The sequence below is a fragment of the Halichoerus grypus genome, chromosome 5 (genome assembly GCF_964656455.1).
Source record: "Halichoerus grypus chromosome 5, mHalGry1.hap1.1, whole genome shotgun sequence".
NCBI classification, from domain to species: domain Eukaryota; kingdom Metazoa; phylum Chordata; class Mammalia; order Carnivora; family Phocidae; genus Halichoerus; species Halichoerus grypus.
Genome location: NC_135716.1, coordinates 111,957,011 through 111,979,201, shown reverse-complemented (window position 1 = coordinate 111,979,201; position 22,191 = coordinate 111,957,011). Strand labels below are relative to the sequence as shown.

At 36.8% G+C, this 22,191-nt stretch overlaps 1 protein-coding gene and 1 pseudogene across 1 annotated transcript in view; both read left to right on the top strand.

Annotated features, from left to right (window-relative positions):
- The window catches only part of EPHX4 (epoxide hydrolase 4), a 42,032-nt gene extending 24,687 nt beyond the window's left edge, over window positions 1-17,345 (top strand). Inside the window, exon 7 of the mRNA XM_036103356.2 lies at window positions 16,676-17,345. Within this exon, the coding sequence (XP_035959249.1) occupies window positions 16,676-16,907 (232 nt within the window). The 3' untranslated portion in view covers window positions 16,908-17,345. The remainder of the gene's footprint in view (window positions 1-16,675) is intronic.
- A 139-nt stretch (window positions 17,346-17,484) lies between these two features.
- Window positions 17,485-21,109, top strand: LOC144381796 (lysophosphatidylcholine acyltransferase 2B-like; annotated as a pseudogene).
- Window positions 21,110-22,191: the final 1,082 nt, after the last annotated feature.

The following is a 22,191-nucleotide window of genomic DNA, read 5'->3' as shown; positions in this document are numbered from 1 at the left end:
ACGTCAAGCATATAACCACAGCAATGAATATATGGTTATAAATAAAGACATTGAGAAAAAGGAATGAGAACTGAACAAATAATGTTTGAATAGAGAAATGAATAATGAGTTACATATTGACTAGATAAAGTTGGGGATAGAGGGATTGGCATTCCAGAAAAAGGAAACAGCATGTACCAAAGCTGTGTGGGAAGACAGAGAATTGTGGTTTTAAGTAATACACTGAAGGCTAGTATGGCTAGCACACAGAAGAAGACAATGAAATGAGAATGGGTCCAAGAGTAAGCAGTGGCTGGTCATGCAGAGCCACATAGACCATATTAAGTACTTAAGAGCTATGAATGTGAAGCTAGTAAATGAGTGTTTCAAGCAGAAAAGAGAAAAAATCCAATCTGTATTTGGATAAATTCATTCAATGTAAGGAAATTACAGTGGTCCAGGCTAAAGATCATGGTAGCCTGAAATAGTCTGAAGGCAGTGGAAATGGGGAGAATGGGTAGATTTAAAAGATATTTAAGAGGAAAAGTGACAGGGGTTAGTGATGTGTTGGGGGGGCGGGAAGAGAGATGTCAAGGATGGCTCCTGAATTCCTGGCTTGAACAGCTATATGGATAGTCATGCCTTCACTGAGATAGAAAACACTAGAAGAGAACTGGTTTTGAGGGGAAAGTCATAAACTTTATTGATCTTAAACTAGTTGAGTTTGAGGTGGTACCTTAAATATTCAAATAGGTAGATAGATACAAGGGTTTAGAATTCAAAGGAGAGAATCTGTGATGAAGATATGTAAAATCTTGGTGTCACTGACAGAGACAAATGAAGCTTTTGTTCAGAAGATATTGTCTAGGGAGAAAGTATAGAATGAAAGACAAGATATGGAGATTTGTCTGTTTGGGTTTGGACTCTAGATAGGAGAAAAAGATTTCTCTTAATAATTAGCAACCCACAGCCTGCCTTGAAAAGGGTTTAGAGACTTGAATTTATGCTACCTCCACAGCACTAGAATTATCAGTGAAAACATTGTATTTCAATATCATCCTAGGCTGGTACACTTTCCTGGTAGAAACAAAGACAGAATTTCTCTGGAGGATACATTTCAACTCAGACTTACAATATTCCCACAGATAAAGTCCTCTGAAGATGAGTTCATAATCCAAATTATGAAAAATATGAAGCTACCATTAATGAGTGAGAAAACAACTGCAGCAGAACTCTTAACACATTTCAAATACTAGAGCTAACAGATTATAAAGTATGTTTAAATCATTAAATATATGAAAGAAAAAACTATGAGAAAGAATAAGAAAATATCAAGACAGGCTGGAAAGAGCTGAAAAAGAACAAAAGAACTTCTTGAAAAGAAAAATATTGTTATTGAAATTTAAAATTCCATAAATGAGTTAAATAGCAGATCAGACAAGCTAAAGAGAATTATGAATTGGAAGACAGCTCTGAAAAAATTACCGAGAATCTTGCTTAAAGAATTGAAAATATAAAAGACAGGTTATATTTGACTTAGAGGATGAAATTAGAAATTATATAGATAGATGATAGAATTAGATAGAGACACACACACGCACACACACACACATATACATGCCAAGAATTTTTTTCTAGTAAAATAAATTAGAAATAGAATGTATTATTTTCAAACCAGTAGAGCATGACAAGAAAACTATCAACTCAAAAGAAGGCAGGAAAGGAGAAAAAGGAAGCAAAGTAAATGGAATGCACAAAATAAGATGTCAAAAGCAATTTAAATATGCCAGTAAGCACAATAAATATGAATGTATTATACTTGCCTGTTAAAAAACTAAATATCAGGGGCGCCTGGGTGGCTCAGTTGTTAAGCGTCTGCCTTCGGCTCAGGTCATGATCCCAGGGTCCTGGGATCGAGCCCCACATTGGGCTCCTTACTCAGCGGGGAGCCTGCTTCTCCCTCTGCTACTCTCCCTGCTTGTGTGCGCTCTCCCTCTCTCTCTCTGTCAAATAAATAAATAATTTAAAAAACAAAAAACAAAAAAAAACTAAATATCAGATTGGATTAAGTCACAATTAAAGCATAAGGACACAAAAGGGTTGAAAGTAGGAGGATGGAAAAAAGTTATAGTGGGTGTATTTTATTTTATTTAAAGATTTTATTTTTAGGTAATCTCTACACCCAACAAGGGGCTTGAACTTAAACCCTGAGCTCAAGAGTTGCATGCTTCACCAACTGAGCCAGCCAGGCGCCCCTATAGTGGGTGTTATTTTAAATAAAACAAAATCTCTCAAACTCTTTGAATAGGGAATCCAAGGGGAGTTATGAGATTATATGAATTGAGGGGAGAAGAAGCAAACGCAAACCTTCTTTTTTGACTAACAACAACAAAATTTACAAAGATAAATGTAAAAATTTTTGGCAAAACAGAGATGTTAATTTAAAAAGTATTTGTAGGTCCCCATTTATTAAGCAAGGCAATGATTAGAAAGGCAGACTGACATTGCAGAGGCTACAGGTCTATCTCGTAGGATATAGCAGCAACATTGTCTTAAGTCCATGTTTTGTCATTTGTTTGTTTTTACAAATAATATTTGTAAGGAGAGTTCTAAGAGAAAATAGAATGACATTTTCATACAAGTCTAAATTTTTAACAAGAGATAAAAATAATAGTTTTTAAATGTTCTTGATTTATCCCTTTATCAAAGTTAGCTTTGTGATACAAAGCAAGTAGCTATAAGGAAAGAGGGAAAATATTCTGATCTTTCTGAGGTTCTTTTACTAACAATTGTTCATTAGGAGGACCTGCATTCCCAAGAGTAAGCTCTAGAATCCTGCTAATTGGCATGGAGAGAGAAAGAGTGAAAAAAAGCAGGCCTGTGAAGGTCAAAACTTACAATTTTATATAAAGGTGAAAGACAGTTTTAAACTAGATTGCTATAGGTTAAATCTGGCTGGGTCAAGGCCACATCAAACCTTCTGGAAGCTCAACTGACCTCTTCTGATGATTCTTTACATTAGGGTAATTAAGACCAAGTACATAATTAAAAATGGTTATGCAATATATAATGACTACAAATGAAGTATGGTACATTATACTTAGGCAGGGAAATCACTCTCATTTATCACCCTAAGATTCCTCAGGACCATAGCCTCATTCAAGGACTCTCAAAAATTTGGAGCCAAGGAACTAGAATGAGCTAGGAATTGGATTAACTATAGGATCTAACCTGCAAAAAAGATAAACAAGTCTAAACCTGTAACAAAGCACCAAATAATAAAGCAAAAACTGATACAAGGAAAAATGACAAATTCACAATTACTACTGGAGATTTTAACTCATCTCTCTCAAAAGTTGATCAATCAAGCAGGAAAAAAATTAATAAAGATATGGAAGATTTGAACAACCCAATTAACATCTTTGATCTGATGAACAATTCTAGAATCCTGCATCCAATAATTAGAAAATACACAATATTTTTAAGTACATAGAAATGTTTACAAAGATTGATTACATACAGGACTACACAGCAAATCCTAACCAATACCAAAGGATCAATATCACATAGATGGTGTTCTCTGAACACAATGCAGTTAGAAATTAACAATAACAACAAACTTTTAGAAAACTCCCTATATTCAGAAATTTTAAAAGCTTTCAAATTACTCATGGCTATGATCCAGTAATTGCACTACTAGGTAGTTACCCAAAGAAATAAAAAATACTGATTCAAAGGGATACATGCATTTTTATAGTAGCAATATCAACAATAGCCAAATTATGGAAACAGCCCCAGTGTCCATCGACTAATGAATGGATAAAGATATAGTATACATATACCATGGAATATTACTCAGCCATAAAAAAGAATGAAATCTTGCCATTTGCAGCAATGTGGATGGAGCTAGAGAGTATTATGCTAGGTAAGTGAAATAAGTCAGTCAGAGAAAGACAAATACCATATGATTTCACTCATATGTAGAATTTAAGAAACAAAACAAATGAGCAAGGGGGAAAAAAGAGAGGGAGAGACAAACCAAGAAACAGACTCTTAACTATAGAGAACAAACTGATGGTTACCAGATGGGAGGTGGATGGGGAGATGGGTTAAATAGGTGATGGGGATTAAGGAGTGCATTTGTCGTGATGAGCACCAGGTGTTGTATGGAAGTGTTGAATCACTATATTGTACACCTGAAACTAGTATTACACTTTATGTTAACTAACTGGATTTTAAATAAAAACTTTAAAAAAATTACTCCTGGATGCCTGGGTGGCTCAGTCGGTTAAGCATCCAACTCTTGATTACAGCTCAGGTCTTGATCTCAGGGTCATCAGTTCAAGCCCCACACTGGGCTCAATGCTGGGCATGGAGCCTACATAAGAAAAAAATGTTTTTGAAAAAATTACTCATGGATCAAAAAAATCATAATGGAAATTCGTAAAAACTTAGAAAAAATAATAATATCAAAACATGTGGAATACAGTTAAAACCATACTTAGGAAGAAATATATTCATAGTTTTCCATGCTTATATTAGAAAAGAAGATAGAAGATTAGTGAGCTAAGAGTTCAATTTGAGAAGGTAGGAAAAGAACAACATGTAAACAAAAATAAACTGGAAGGAAAATAATTTAAATTAGATAAGAAGCAGAAATTAATGCAATCTAAAGCAAAGACACAATAGAGAGAATCAAAAAAACCAAAGGCAGATTCTTTGAAGATTATTAATATAGACAAAATTTTGCCAAGATTGGTTTAAAACATGAATAAACAATATTAAGCAGAAAATAGATATAAGTATAAATATCACAGAGACTAAAATATAAAATTTAGGTTAACAAATTGGAGAACTTTGACAAAATGGGCAGTTTTTAAGGAAAATCTAGCAACCAAAACTGACTCATGAAGAATTAGAAAACCTGAATAGACATAACCATTAACGAAATTGAATTATTAATTTAAAGCACATCCACAAAAACACAATACACATCCACAGAAACAGGCCTAGGTGGTTTTACAGGTAAGTTCTAACACAGAAATCCCACTTTTTAATAGACACTTTTAGACATTATAAAAAGAAGGCACATGCTTCAGCTCATTTTGTGAAGCTGGTATAACTTTCACATCAAAACAAGATAAGGATTGTATAAAATAGGAAAATTATAGGTCAAACTACATTATAAACATAGATCCGTAAATGTAAAATGAAGTATCTTTGAAGTGAATCCAGCATGCATTAAAAGTTAAACCAAAGTTGGCATTAAAATTCATTACTTTAATTCACCACAGTAATAGATTAAAAGGAAAAATATAATCATCTAAATAAATTAAGGGGCACCTGGGTGGCTCAGTTGGTTAAGCCTCTGCCTTCAGCTCAGGTCATGATCCCAGGGTCCTGGGATCAAGTCCCACATCGGGCTCCCTGCTCAGTGGGGAGCCTGCCGCTCCCCCTCCCTCTGCCCCACTCCCCTGCTCGTGCACACGCTCTCTCTCTGTCTCTCTCTCAAATAAATATATTAAAAATCTTTTTAAAAATAAACTAAGAAGAAGCATTTAATCATATTCAACTCATATTCATGCTACAGCTCTTAGTAATCTAGAAATAGAGGATGTGAAAATAGACCTCAGATAGATTGAGCCTGAATCTCTGAAGGGGTAGTATGGGAAACTGACCTTTGCTTTACTTAATTGTCCAAGAAAAAAATGAGGTATTGAAGGTGTTTTGCACTGATGATTTGCACCTGGACAGCTGGCAGGCACATAAAAAGATATTCCAGGAATCAAGACCAAGAGGATAAAAAACCTACATCAAAAGCAGAAAATATTTTGTGGTAGTGTCCAATAGCTGTATCACCATGGGAAACTTTGGAAGATCTGTGAAGTCCTTCCTGTATCTGAGAGAATAATACATTATCTTCTGCTTTATAAAACCATCTTTGTAGGTTTCTTTTCCCTTTGCCATTAAACTTGATATTCTCTGTGTCTGTTCGTGTCTTTATTTTAAGATTTTATTTATTTATTTGACAGAGAGAGAGAGAGACAGCAAGAGCAGGAACATAAGCAGGGGAGTGGGAGAGGGAGAAGCAGGCTCCCCGCCAAGCAGGGAGCCCCATATGGGGCTCGATCCCAGGACCCTGGGATCGTGACCTGAGCCAAAGACTGACGCTTAACAACTGAGCCACCCAGGCGCCCCTGTTAGTGTCTTTATATTAGTCACAGTATTCCATTATGACAACAATGCTGAAGGGAACTTCTGTCTACCAGAAACGTATAGCAAACATCAGACTTTATAATGAAACACAAAAAACATTTTCTACAAAAATAAAGCCGAAAGATAAACTTGGTGACTTTAACTGCCTCTAATCACCACTGAATTGCAGGTCTTAGCCATATAAGAAAAAAAACTGAAAAAGTGTAAGTATTAGGAAAGGAAGAAAAAGCCATGATAATACATAGATAATGTCGATATTATCTAGAAAAAGAATCTATAGAAAAGTTATTCAAACAAAAATAGTTCAGCAAAGTTGATATACATAAGTGCAATATTACAAAAATTATGATCTTATAAATGAACAGTTAGAAAACATTTTAAAAATAGATACTCTACAATAGCAACAAAAAATATTATGTATATAGGAATGACTCTAACAAAAGATCACCTTTATGGATTGTCAAAATTTATTGGAAGTAGTAAAGAATACAAGCTCAGGGCAGTAGCTATTTACTAATCAGTAGAGAAATATTTTAATATTTTAACAATCCATACAGACTTGCTGTTGTAAACTAGTGAAAATTAGCCCGGTTTATCATGTTCATGATTGGAAAACTTCAATATCATAAGGTTCTTGATTTCTCACAAATTGATCTATAAATGTAATTTAATTTCAATCAAAACCATAAGAAAATTCAATGAAACTTGAAAAACTGATTTTGAAATTTGTATGGAAGAGCATAAGGCTGAGGATGAGATGGTCAAGATAGTTTTAAAGAAAAGGATAGTTGGGTGTTTAACCCTATCCAATATTAAGGTTTGTAATGAGACTCTAAAATCAATAAAATATGGTGTTGACTCTGGGATAGACAAGTTGATTAATGGAACATAAAAGAAAACCCAAAAATGGAATTGCACATATGGGAACTTGCTATGACAGAGAACATTTTAAACCAGTGGTAAAAAGATTCAATACAGGGGCGCCTGGGTGGCTCAGTCGTTAAGCATCTGCCTTCAGCTTAGGTCATAATCCCGGGGTCCTGAGATCGAGCCCCGCATCAGGCTCCCTGCTTGGCGGGAAGCCTGCTTCTCTCTCCCACTCCCCCTGCTTGTGTTCCTGCCCTTGCTATCTCTCTCTCTCTGTCAAATAAATAAATAAAATCTTAAAAAAAAAAAGATTCAATACATGTTGCTGGAACAATTGGATATCCATATAGAATAAAATAAAATTAGATTCCTATGTCTTACTAAACAAGAAGTAAACCTTAGGGAAATAAAAAACCCTAAATATGATAAGCAAAACTTTCAAATGTTTGAAAAATAAGAAAAAACTTTCATGATCCCAGGTAGGAAAGATTTCTTAAATAAGATACAAAGAGTTGAAATTATGAAGGAGACTGATAAATTTGACTACATTAAAATTAAAAATATATCAAAAGATACCATAAAATGATGAGGCAACCTTAGATGGGAAAAAGTTATTTGCAATACAGAATCAATCATGAACTAATAATATCTAGAGTTTATAAAGAATGCCTCCAAATTAATAAAAAGGTAGCCCAACCAAAAAATGGGTAAAGGATATAAAAAGGCAGGGCGCCTGTGTGGCTCAGTTGTTAAGCGTCTGCCTTTGGCTCAGGTCATGGTCCCAGGGTCTTGGGATCAAGCCCGGCATCAGGCTCCCTGCTCAGCAGGAAGCCTGCTTCTCCCTCTCCCACTCCCCCTGCTTGTGTTCCCTCTCTCACTGTCTCTCTGCCAAATAAATAAATAAAAACCTTTAAAAAAAAAAAAAAAAGGATATAAAAAGGCAATTCACAGAAGAGGAATTTAATGGTCAATAACATGAAAGATGCCCAACCTTACTAGTAGTCAGATATAGAACATAGATTTTACTGCTTGTAATAGAGACCTAAAATAACAGTAGCGTAGAGAAAGAAATGTATTTCTCTCACAAGTGAAAGTCTAGGTTGGTGTGTTGGCTGCGCTCCATGAAATCATCAAGACTGTTAGATCACTCTTTGGTCAGAGACCTAGGCATTTTATGTCTTGTTATTCTGCCATCCCTGGGGTTTTGTCCTTGTTCTTGTGGTCCAAGATGGTTTACCACCATATCTACATTTCAGTCAGTGGGAAGACAAAAAGGGAGGGCATACTGGACACAACTTAGAAGTTGCACACATTGTTTCTCATAAACCACATATCCTCCCCTTGCTGCAAGAACTCTGGCAAGTGTAGTCAGTCTTGATTCTGGGTGGCCCTTGGTCCAACTGTAAATTGGATTTTCTATCACTATGGTGGAAAGGAAGAAGTTTTACGGAGCAGTCTCTACCACATCAGGTAAATGAAAAGTATTCCAGTCTCATTAAAATGGAAAAATTTAAACTTTTGAGAACAATTGTTGGCAACAGTGTGGAGGGAAATGAATTCATACATGCTGCTTTGGAGCATACGATCAGTTTGGAAAACAACTTGACAATATTGACGAAGGTTGAAGATGTCCATACTCTCTGAGGAGACAATTCTGCTTGGGGGAATATACTATAAGGAAGCCCTTCCATAAGTGCACAAGTGGACATGTCCAAGAATAAGTTCAACATTATCTGAATTATCAAAACAAATGGAAAATTTTAAATGGCCATTAACAGGAAAATGGATCAACTGTGCTATAATCATAAGATGAAATTCTCTATAGGAGTGAAAATGGAGTAGAACTAAATGTATCATCAATGGATAATCTTAAAAATATAATATTAGGTCACAAAAGTAAGTTGTGGAAGAATATGTACAGTATGAGACCATTTATGTAAAGTTATAAAAATGCAAAACACCTTCATATATTGTTTGTAGAAATATATGTACTGTATTTGGGAAGATCTGACAAATAGTATCCCTTTTTCCTGCTCAATTTCTGAACCAGTTAAGAGATCAAACAAGAGTCAGCAAATGCAAATCAAACCATCACCTTCATTACTAATAAAGGAGAGACTATGGCTTAATATGAGAACCAGAATGGTCTTGCTAATTCCCTGGTGCCAGTCTAAACTTTAGAACAGATCACCTGTGGGAAGGTTTGCAGAACAAACTCTACTTCCCTTGCCTCTCAGGTCACTGCCTTCCACGAATCTGGTAGAGAGAGGAGGAGAAAGAGATTGAATTTCTTACCCTCAGGACATATTTGATAGACCCACCTAGTTCAGCACCCTGAACCAGCAACTGTCACTCACCATTCAGGGGTGGGACAAAGATCCAGGAGGGCTTAAGGAAAAACACTCCTCAAAAAAACCAGAGGAATGGGGGTGAGGTATCTTAATACATACAATAAAAGTTTAAAAACATCATGGGGTATTATGCTAAGCGAAATAAGTCAATCAGAGAAAGACAATTATCATATGATCTCACCGATATGTGGAATTTGAGAAACAAGACAGAAGATCATAGGGGAAGGGAGGGGAAAATGAAACAAGATGAAACCAGAGAGGGAGACAAATCATAAGAGACTCTTAATCTCAGGAAACAAACTGAGGGTTTCTGGAGTGGTGAGGGGGTGGGACGGATGGGGTGGCTGGGTGATGGACATTGGGAAGGGTATGTGCTATGGTGAGCACTGTGAATTGTGTAAGACTGATGAATCACAGACCTGTACCCCTGAAACAAATAATACATTATATGTTAATAAAAAAAAATAATGCAGGCCAGACAACACTGACTTAATAGAAGTGAAAAAAAAAAAAATCATGGGAGTGTTAAGAACTAAATTCAACCTAGTCCTTCCTCCGATGGTAGTGGTTCTTCACTATAGCTTGTATCAGAATCACCTGGAAAGTGTGTTAAAACACAGATGACTGGACCCCACCATTCAGTCAGTCTGGGATGGGTCCCAAGTGTCATTTCTGACAAGTTCACAGGTGATGCTGATGCTGTTAGTCTGTTGACCACACTTTGAGAACTACTGGCTTAGGGTGAGTAGAAGAAAAATGGTATCTAGGAAAGGTCAGCAGAAGGGTGTAATCATATTTGCAGTGTTTTATTTCTTAAGCTGGTGGGGAGTATACGGATGCGATTATTTTCTACATTGTCTTCTTAAAGTAATAAAATATTTCCACATGTAAAAGTAATGATGGAGTGTATAACACCTTGGAAATTGCTGGCTTAATACTTACACATCAGCTGGTAACTCAGACTTTGGAAAAGTAACATGGTAAAACAGACTTATTTGAAATAGCTATGTTAAAAATATATTTTGGTAGATTGAATGATTAGCAATATAGACCAGGAATTGTAACTACTTGTTACAGTTTTTAGATTTTTCAAATTGTTTCTATACTTACTAAGATTAATCATTTTTAATCAGATATATTTTATCAAGTGTTTTCCCAATAAGTTCTTCAGCTTAACATACTCTCCTAAAATAATGTTTTTCTTTTTATTTACTTGTTTATTTGCTTATTTTATTTATATTGAGGTATGATTGACTTAAAACATTACAATGGTTTCAGGTGTACAATGTAATGATTCAATATTTGTATATATTATGAAATGATCACCACAAGTCTAGTTAACATTGTCCCTATACATAGTTAAAAATTATTTTTCTTGTGATGAGAATTTTTAAGATCTCTCTCAGCAACTTTTAAATATGCAATACAGTATTGTTAACTATAGTCACCATGCTGTACGTACTTTCTTTTATTACTTTTTTCTTTTTAAATTTTAATTTAAATTGTAGTTAGTTAACATATATGGTAAAATTGGTTTCAGTAGTAGAATTTAGTGATTCATCACTTACATACAACACCCAGTGCTCATCACAAGTGCCCGCCTTAATGCCCATCACCCACTTAACCCACCCCCCACCCACCTCCATCTAATAACCTTCAGTTTGTTCTCTATCATTTTTTTCCTTTCCATATGTTCTTCTGTTTATTAAATTCCACATGAGTGAAATCATATGGTATTTGTCTTCCTCTGACTGACTTATTTTGCTTAGCATAATACACTCTAACTCCACCCACGTCATTGCAAATGGCAAGATTTCATTCTTTTGATGGCTGAGTAATATTCCATTGTGTGTGTGTGTGTGTCTGTGTGTGTGTGTACATATATATACATACACACACACGTATATATACCACATCTTCTTTTTTTAATTAATTTTATTTTATTATGTTGTTAGTCACCATATATTACATCATTAGTTTTTGATGTAGTGTTCCATGATTCATTGTTTGCGTATAACACCCAGTGCTCCATTCAATATGTGCCCTCTTTAATACCCATCACCAGGCTAACCCATTCCCCCACTCCCCTCCCCTCTAGAACCCTCAGCTTGTTTCTCAGAGTCCATAGTTTCTCATGGTTCATCTCCCCATCCGATTTCTCCCCCTTCATTTTTCCCTTCCTACTATCTTCTTCTTTTTCTTTTTTAACATATAATGTATTATTTGTTTCAGAGGTACAGGTCTGTAATTCATCAATCTTAGACAATTCACAGTGCTCACAATAGCACATACCCTCCCAATGTCCATCACCCAGCCACCCCATCCGTCCCACCCCCTCACCACTCCAGAAACCCTCAGTTTGTTTCTTGAGATTAAGAGTCTCTTATGATTTGTCTCCCTCTCTGGTTTCATCTTGTTTCATTTTTTCCTCCCTTCCCCTATGATCCTTTGTCTTGTTTCTCAAATTCCTCATATCAGTGAGATCATATGATAATTGTCTTTCTCTGATTGACTTATTTCGCCTCGCATAATGCCATCTAGTTCCATCCATGTCGTTGCAAATGGCAAGATTTCAGTTTTTTTTGATGGCTGCATAATATTCCAGTGTGTGTGTGTGTGTGTGTGTGTGTGTGTGTGTGTATACTTGTGATACACACTTGTGATATATATATATATATACACACACACACCCCACATCTTCTTTATCCATTCAGCTGTTGATGGACATCTTGGCTCTTTCCATAGTTTGGCTATTGTGGACCTTGCTGCTATCAACATTGGGGTGCACATACCCCTTTGGATCACTACATTTGTATCTTTGGGGTAAATACCCAGTAGTGCAATTGCTGGGTCATACAGTAGCTCTATTTTCAACTTTTTGAGGAACCTCCATACTTTTTTCCTGAGTGGCTGCACCAGCTTGCATTCCCACCAACAGGGTAGGAGGGTTCCCCTTTCTCTACATCCTCGCCAACATCTGTCATTTCCTGACTTGTTAATTTTAGCCATTCTGACTGGTGTGAGGTGGTATCTCATTGAGGTTTTGATTTTATACCACATCTTCTTTATCCATTCATCAGTTGATGGGTATTTGGGCTCTTTCCATAATTTGGCTATTGTTGATAGCGCTGCCATAAACACTGGGGTGCAGGTGTGCCTTCAGATGACCACATTTGTATCTTTGGGGTAAATACCTAGTAGTGCAATTGCTGGATCATAGGGTAATTCTATTTTTACCTTTTTGAGGAACCTCCATACTAGTTTCCAGAGTAGCTACACCAGTTTGCATTCCCACCAACAGTGTAAGAGGGTTCCCCTTTCTCCGCATCCTCACTAACACCTGTTGTTTCCTGTGTTGTTGATTTTAGTGATTCTGACAGGTGTGAGGTGCATCTCATCATGGTTTTGATTTGTATTTCCCTGATGATGAGTGATGTTGAGCATCTTTTCATATGTCTGTTGGCCATCTGGATGTCTTCGTCGGAAAAATATCTGTTCATATGTTCTGCCCATTTCTTTCCTGGATTGTTTATTTTTTGGGGAGTTGAGTTTGAAAAGTTCTCTACACATGTGGGTACTAGCCCTTTATCTGATAAGACATTTGCAAATATCTTCTCCCATTCTGTAGGCTTCCTTTTATTTTGTTGACTGTTTCCTTTGCTGTGCAGAAGTTTTTATCTTGATGAAGTTCCAATAGTTCATTTTTGCTTTTGTTTTCCTTGCCTCGAGAGATGTGTCTAGTAAGAAGTTGCTGCTGCTGAGGTCAAAGAGGTTACTGCCTGTGTTCTCCTCTAGGATTTTGATGGTTTCCTGTCTCATATTTAGGTCTTTCATCCATTTTGAATTTATTTTTGTGTATGGTGTAAGAAACTGGTCCACTTTCATTCTTCTGCATATCGCTGTCCAGTTTTCCCAACACCATTTGTTGAAGAGACTTTCTTTTTTCCATTGGATATTCTTTCCTGCTTTGTTGAATATTAGTTGACCATATAGTTGTGGGTCCATTTCTGAGTTCTCTATTGTGTTCCATTGATCTATGTGTCTGTTTTTGTGCCAGTACCATACTGTCTTGATGCTTATAGCTTTGTAATATAGCTTGAAGTCTAGAATCATGATGCCTCCAGCTTTACTTTTCTTTATCAGAATTGCTTTGGCTATTTGGGGTCTTTTGTGGTTCCATATAAATTTTAGGATTGTTTGTTCTTGCTCTGTGAAAAATGCTGGTGGTATTTTGATCAGGATTGCATTAAATGTGTAGATTGCTTTGGGTAATATGGACATTTTAACAATGTTTGTTCTTCTAATCCATGAATGTGTAATATTTTTCCATTTCCTGTTCAATTTCTTTTATAAGTGTTCTGTAGTTTTCAGAGTACAGATCTTTTACCTCTTTGGTTAGGTTTATTCCTAGGTATCTTATTGTATTTGGTACAATTGTAAATGGGATTGATTCCTTGATTTATTTTTCTGCTGCTTTATTATTAGTGTATAGAAACGCAACAGATTTCTGTCCATTGATTTTATATCCTGTGACTTTGCTGAATTCATGTATTAGTTCTAGCAATTTTTTGGTGGATACTTTCTTTTATATGTAACGTATTTCAGGGGCACCTGGGTGGCTCAGTAAGTTAAGTGTCTGACTCTTGATTTTGGTTCAGGTTATGATCTCAGGGTTATGGTATTGAGCCTCGCATCTGGCTCTGTTCTCAGCGGGGAGTCTGCTTGAAATTCTTTCTCTCCCTCTCCATCTGCCCCTCCCCTCACTCGTGCCCTCTCTCTCTCAAATAAATAAATACAGCTTAAAAAAAATAAATATATGTAACATTTCATGTGAAGTTTAGCAATTTAAAACCTTAGGGCCAGAGAATATGCTCTTCTTTTCATTTTCTGGAAACTCCTCCCTTTATCCCCAATTTGATCTGGTGAAGAATTTATATTTTTCTTGCTTTTTTCTTTTTTAAAAATTTAAAAAATTCATTTATTTATTTTTTTATTGTGTTAATTCAACTATAATTACCATATAGTGTTATACTAGTTTCAGGTGTACAATACAGTGATTCAACAATTCTATACATTACTCAGTGCTCATCACAAGTGCACTCCTTATCCCCTTCACCTAGTTCGCCCATTCCCTGACCCACTTCTCTTCTGGCAACTACCAGTTTGTTCTCTATAGTTAAGAGTATAGGTTTTTTTGGTTGTCCCTTTTTTTCTTTGTTAATTTGTTTTGTTTTTTAAATTCCACATATGAGTGAAGAATTTATATTTTTCTTTGTTTTTTTGACTAATTGTCTTTTAAAACTCCTTTTACCTTACTGATTCAATTATTACATGCTCACATATTGTTAAATATGCAGATAATTGTTAGAAAATGTTTTACTTTTGAATATTTTATGAGCTCTAGAATTTGAGTGACTTGCAAGTTTATATAGCAATCCATGTATCAAAATTAAGTAAGAGTTTATTGTTCTATCAGTTTACCCATTCAAGAAGACCTTAATTTTTAGGAGCATTATAACCAAATGATGGCCACTTGCATGGGAGTCAAAAGTTAAGTCCCTAGTGGACATATGTGATATCCTGCACAATCTAGCAGCATCCTATCAATCCCAAGTAGCCACATGTCATGAGTTTTAATAACTAACAAAAATGGAAGTCAGGGGCGCCTGGGTGGCTCAGATGGTTAAGCGTCTGCCTTCGGCTCAGGTCATGATCCCAGGGTCCTGGGATCGAGTCCCACATCGGGCTCCCTGCTCCTTGGGAGCCTGCTTCTCCCTCTGCCTCTCTCTCTCTCTGTCTCTCATGAATAAATAAATAAAATCTTTAAAAAAAAATGGAAGTCAGTGCTGGAGAATGTCTAGTGATGTGTTCATTCTCATGCATAGTCAACAAGAGTGTAATTAATACCATCCCACTTTCCTGAAAAATAGTGTAGCAGTAAATGTCAAAAGCTTTAAAAATATTTATATTCTTTAGCTCAGGAATTCCACTTCTAGGATTCTAGCTTAAAGAAATGATCTGAAATGCCAAAAAAGATTTGGGCACAAAATGCTCATTATAGCATCACTTAAAACATTCCCTTGTTTTAACTGATGATATAATCTAAATATTCAGTTATAGGAGAATAGTCATTTATGGGTCATTATACCATAAAATACTATCTTTTACAATTACTTTTGAAAAACATTATGAAATGAGAAAATTCTCAAGTTATAATTCAACATAAAATTTGAGTATGGATGCTGTATACAAATTGTGTATATTTATTGCACTTTATTTATGGTATGGTTTCAACTATGTGCATAGAAAATGACCAAAAGGTTATCTTTTAATGATGGAATTATGCATGGGTTTTATTCTTTATACTTTAAGAAAATACACAATAAAACATTGTTTTAAAAATAATCTTCTTGCAAAATAAATATAGTTTCATTTAATGGTAAAGTTCAGTCTGTATATATTTTCTGAATTTTCAGTTCCAATTTCACATAAAATGTTATATTATCTAACAATTTAAAATATATTTAAAGTAACACCATTTAAAACTCTCTTTCATCACACCATTCAGAAATTCTGGTATCCTTTTAAAGCAAATTATTCTTCATAGTGATGAATTTCATATTTAATTTATAACCTTCATTATAAATTTTGCTACACTCATCCAATTAAAAATTTTATTGAGCCCTTTCTTCAATAGCCTTTTAAATTTTTTATTGTATAGATTGATTGCCTAATGTGGTGTTTCTCAACCATTTTTTCATCATCACCTCCTTAAGGAGCCTTTTGAGACATTTTTTTTCCTAATTGCCCCCCCACCCTATGAGATTTTATTTTATTTTATTTTATTTTATTTTTTTTTTTAAAGATTTTATTTATTTATCTGAGAGAGAGAATGGGAGACAGAGAGCATGAGAGGGGAAGGGTCAGAGGGAGAAGCAGACCCCCCGCTGAGCAGGGAGCCCGATGTGGGACTCGATCCCGGGACTCCAGAATCATGACCTGAGCCGAAGGCAGTTGCTTAACCAACTGAGCCACCCAGGCGCCCCCCCTATGAGATTTTAATATCTGTTTATGTACTGTGTGTATATCCATGATTTATACATTAAAAAAGTAATTTTTTTTCACCCTCCCAAGAATCAATTTTCACCCCATTGGTGGTGATATTGTCTCCTTTGAGAATGTATGGCTTAAAAGAACATTATGGGAAAATGTTATTTTAACTTTTACAATGAGTCTCAAGTCCACATGTTTTGTTTTTATAGCTGTCTGCCTCTCAAACATCACATGGTGACCATTCCAACGCTACTACTGTGGGGAGAGAAAGATGCATTTATGGAGGTTGAGATGGCTGAAGTCACAAAGATTTATGTTAAAAATTATTTCAGGCTGACTATTTTGTCAGAAGTCAGTCATTGGCTTCAGCAAGAACAACCTGACATAGTGAACAAACTGATATGGACATTTCTGAAAGAAGAAACAAGAAAAAAAGATTGACTTTTCTATATCTTCTATGAGGGGTCTGTAATGAAGTCTCTAAATAATTTTTAATCATTGTTCATCAACCTCTTTAAGCTTCATTAGGAAAAAATTGTTTTAATATGCTTTATCATGAATATCCTGACAAATGATATTGAAAAAAATCTGAGAATGTGTGAAATTGTAAAATGTTGATTTTCTTCTGTTGGATTTTGCATGGAAAAGCATCTGCCTTAAAATGTGTACATTGATACAAAAAGGAAGTTGGGGAAAGTGGCTCCGTTTTGATTTCTTGCATTCTTTACCCTGTTAACATCTGGTGCCTTTTACAAATGTATATGAAAGATTAGCTGCGCCATATTTAAAAAGGCAAACCTGCAATGGTATAAATTTTCATTTTATTGTTCAAAACTTCTTTTTACTATTTTTCAACCATTAAAAAGTTCTATTGTCAAATCTCTCGGGTTTATAATATATTTATGAGTTTGAAGGCAAATATGATTAGAAGAATATACATTCTTAAAACAGGCCATAAATACTACTTATACTGGAAAGATTAACAAGAGATGATATAGAGATTCTCATGTATACATATATATGTGTGTGTGTGTGTGTGTGTGTGTGTGTGTGTGTGTGTGTGTATTAAATACTGCAAAGTAGGAAAGCACATCCATCAAATTACTTGTCTTAATTTTCCAGCTAAATTGGTGAGAGATTTAGACAAAAGATCAAAATATCCTTTTGCCCCAATAATGCAACCAGAATTCTGTACTTCCTATGTGCACTAGAATCTAAGTTCCACAAGGCATAGATTTTTTTACTGTTTTATTAACTGACATATATCCAGCATCTAGAATAAGGGCCTAGCTCCATCGTAGGCACTCACATATTTGCTTAATGAATAAATAAATATCTCACACACTGCTAGGCACTATGGGGGAAATATAAAGGAAAGATGACATGGTAATATGGAACTTTCCCATAAGAAGTATAAATAGGGGCGTCAATTAAGCGTCTGCCTTCTGCTCAGGTCATGATCCCAGGGTCCTGGGATGGAGCCTTGCATTGGGCTCCCTGCTTCTCTCCCTTCCTCCCCACTCATGCTCTCTCTCGCTATCTCTCTCTCTGTGTCTCTGTCTCTCAAATAAATAAAATCTTAAAAAAAGGAAGTATACACAGAATGCAGTTAAATTAAACAAGGATTCAAGAGTAGTAATGAACATTGCAAATAAGAGTGGGAAGACTTACAGAATAGAGAATGATACAAGCTCAAGGGAATACTACTCATTCTCCAGGGTTGGTCTCATTTGGCATGGGAGACAATCAGTAACATTGCCAAATCATGGCTCCTTAGAGGCTACAACTATGTTCCCAAATAAGACTAAGTTGGTGAAAAAAATATCTCCCTCACTAAATGTAGTTCTGATAGTGACAGAAGAAAGTGGAATGTCCTTAAGAATTCTCATCACTGTATCTTAAGCAACTTTTATTTACTAATAAAAACCCAACTTTCTATCTACATTTTTGCTTGTGCCTCATAATAACATTGCAAGGTAGAGAGTATTACCAGTTTATAGATGTGAAAATAACGTTCGTCAATGCCCACAGTATAATTGTTAGAACGAGAATCTGACCTAGATTCATCATAAAGCCTCTAATCTTTCCAGTAAAATAACAGGCTCTGTATCTATGCTGTTCGGTTTTATTGGTAACCTGGTGTGTTCCAATAAATAGAAACATCTCCCAGAAACCTATAATTTGACTTTTAATTCTGGGGAAAGGAATTTAAATCAGTAATTAGCAAATTAGCATTGTCAGAGTTGCAAATGTTACAAGGTATAGAACAGAGCCTGGTTCACAGCAACTTTGATTATGCTTCCCTCTTGATCATTTCTGTAGGGCAGCTGCAAAGGGAAGAATAGGACTTTGACTGTTTATGTTGACCCAGTAAAATAATCCTGACTTATTTTACTGAAAATCTGTTACTGACTAAGGTGATTTTAAGGTTTGTTGTTGTTACTTATATCAGTTTGGAATGCTGACTGGTTCATGTGGACTCTTGTTAAGAATATGAATCAAATGTGCCATGGCTAATTCCAGCTCATGATAATGGATGTATTCTAATTTGCTATGCATGTGGAAGAGTGCTTGTAACAGATATAAAGGCTCCTGGGTGCCATCAGTTAAACCTCTTAGCATAAAGAGATATTATGGTCTCTGTAGAGATCAGTTTGTAGGGAGAGTAAATGAATTTGACTTACCAGCTCCCAAAGCATCTCAGAGTAAGTAAACTGTACTGGTAATGGCATTTAAATTAAAAGTTTTAATTAATATTCATCTATTTAAATTCATATATCCCTAGTAGGTATATAATATATCCTTAATATAAATGTCAGAAATCATGTGAAAATAATGTAGTAAGCATATATGTCAAAAGGAAGACATTTACAAAAAGCAGAAAAGATTGTACTGTTGATATGATTCTCATTCTATTACACCATTTATCATTTTTAATTTTTCTGATTTTAAGAAATAATAAGGGTAATACATCCTCATTTCCTATTAACCCACATTGTATCTGAGAGTTCTAATTACGTGTGGAAAGGGCACTTGAATATGGGGAAGGGGTGTGCTTTGGGGGCTGCCCTCATATCCAATCTACCGGCATCCTGAGACCACTGAGAAGTTGGCCTCATGGCTCAGTCCACCTCCTTGGACTCCGAGATGGGGGTGTGGGATCCACCTTTCGCCACATGATGAACAAGCTGCGCCGTCTGCAGTGGCCAACCCCTTCGTGCGGCAGAGGTGCATCAGCCCATGGTGCTGGGCTATATCATCCTCACCGGGGCTGTCCTGGTGCCAGTCTGTCAGTCCTGCATCGCCTTCCTCTTCATCGTCCTCTGGCCAGTGTCCTCACTTTCCACCATGAGCGGTTCTGCTTGACCAGTCAACCCTGCGAAGAGTTGGGGGAAAAAACTGGTGCGACCACCACTCAAATTCTTGTTTCAGGCAACATTCTGTTCAGCAGAGTTCCTGGTTAAAGTGAAAGGGGAAAAAGCACGCTGAGATGAGGCCCTCGTCTGTGTTATGGCCCCACACTCCACTTTCTTTGACCAAATCGCCTGTGTGGTGGCAGGGTCACCATTGGTGGTCTCTGCAAGTCAAAACGGGCAGATCCCAGTGGCTGGAAAACTCCTACTGTCAACATGGCCTGTGCTTGTGATCCCAGAGGACCCCAGTTCCAGGAAGAATACCCGGAATGAAAACCTGAAGCGAGTGACATCCGAAAGGAAGTGGCCACAGATCCTGATTTTCTTGGAAGGAGTGCATACCAGTTGCAGCTGTCGGGTCACTTTTAAACTAGGGGACTTCTCTCCAGGTGTTCCTGTGCAGCCGGTGCTACCCAGGTACCCAAATACACTGGACACGGGGACCTAAGCCTGGCAGGGGTTTGCAGGTTTCTGGGTCTATGTGTTGACCTTGAGTCAGTTCTTCACCAAAGGGGAAGGTGAGTGTATGCCTGTTTATACATCAAAAGACCAAGAAAAAAAAAAGACCCAACCCTTTTGCCGATACAGTGAGGATCAACATGGCAAATGCTTTGGGGGGTGTCTGTGACAGACCACACTCCGGAAGATTGTAGACTGATGATTTTCACGGGTAACCTTCAATTACCCATGGAAGCTAGTTTGATGGAATTACAAAAATTAGCCAGAAATTGAAGTTAGATTGGGATACTATTCATTAGCATCTGGATGAATATGCTGCAATTGCAGTTGCCACTAAAGGAGTCGCCACTATAGGAACTGAAGAATTTGCAAATTACCTAAATGTCCTAATTTCAGAGCCCTTGGAACAATTTTTTGCCCCCTTTGACATGAATAATGATGGCATATAGAATTCAGAGAATACGGGACAGATCTGACTATCCTATGCAATCCTGCCAATACTGAGAAGATTCTGCAAGTGTCGTTTAAGCTTTTTGATCTTGATGAGGACGGTTTCATAACAGAGGTGGAGTTAGCTGCTAGACTTAGGGCAGCCTTTGGGGTGCCAGATCTTGATGTTTCGAGACTCTTTCAGGACATATCTGGACAGAATTCAGATTACATTTCATACAAGAACTTTAAGAAATTTGCCTGAAGCATCCAGAATATACCAAGTTATTTAATTCATACTTAGACCTCTAAACAGTCTCTATATATTCATTACCACATTAACCGTTTAATTGCTGTATTCAAATGTTAAAGTCAGCCCTGAAAATGGTGAAAGTACCTTCCAAATAGAAACTATGATTGAAATAAAATTATCCTTTCAGGAAAAACACAATAGTTTTTACTCTAAGTAGCTTGAGCACTTAATTATGATACATAAAATGTGCTTGAGAAATATATATTTCTATTAGATCTTGTAGTACCTGTTTTCCTTAAGATATGTTTGTTTCAATGTGACTAAAGGTAGAGAATAAGAGATCTATTTATAAGAAGAGCTAAGATGGAGGCATAGTAGGAGGACCTTAGGCTTGCCTTGTCCCTTAAACACACCTAGATAACTATCAAATCTTTGAATACCCAAGAGATTGACCTGAGGACAGGACAAACTGCACAAGTAGAGGGAGAGGAGAGGCCACACTGGGGAAGGTAGGAAGCATGGAAATGCAGTTTGGGGGAGAAATGGATAGTAGGTGCTGTGGAGGGGAGGAAGCTGTGGTCACAGAGAGAAGGGAGCACACAGGGGAACACTCAGAGAGAACACTTTCCCAAAGCCATTGATTGGGAAATGAGAGGAGCTGATTTTTGTGAGTTTTTGCAACCAGCGGGGCTCAAAGAATGGAGTTTTAGAGGTTGGCAAGCTTGGCTGCGATAGTCTTGAACTCACTGCCCTACTCCTGGAGAGAAGGCAGGCAAGCAACCCCAGCGCAGACAGTATGAGCTGAGGATTGCCTAAGGAGCACAGGGAGGGACTGTTCTCTCTTCTTAGAGCATATCTGTGAAAGGTGGCATTTGCAGATTCACCTCTCTGGGGACAAAAGAGCCAGCAGGTGCCATTTCCCTCCTCCGCCCCTCAGCATAGGCACAGAGACACCTGCTGAGGGCACCTAACCCAGACACTGGCTGTTTAGCCTGCTTTGCTCCAAATCCTATGCCCCTGCGCTCTGGCATGACTGCCTTTCTTGGTCAAACCAGCATCCATTCCAGTGCAGTGAAACCCTCCCCCAGAAGACCAGTTCAGGCCCCTGCCACAGCACGTTCCCTAAAGTCAGCAGGATTGGCTAGGATAAAGCCCAAAGGGCACTGCGTTG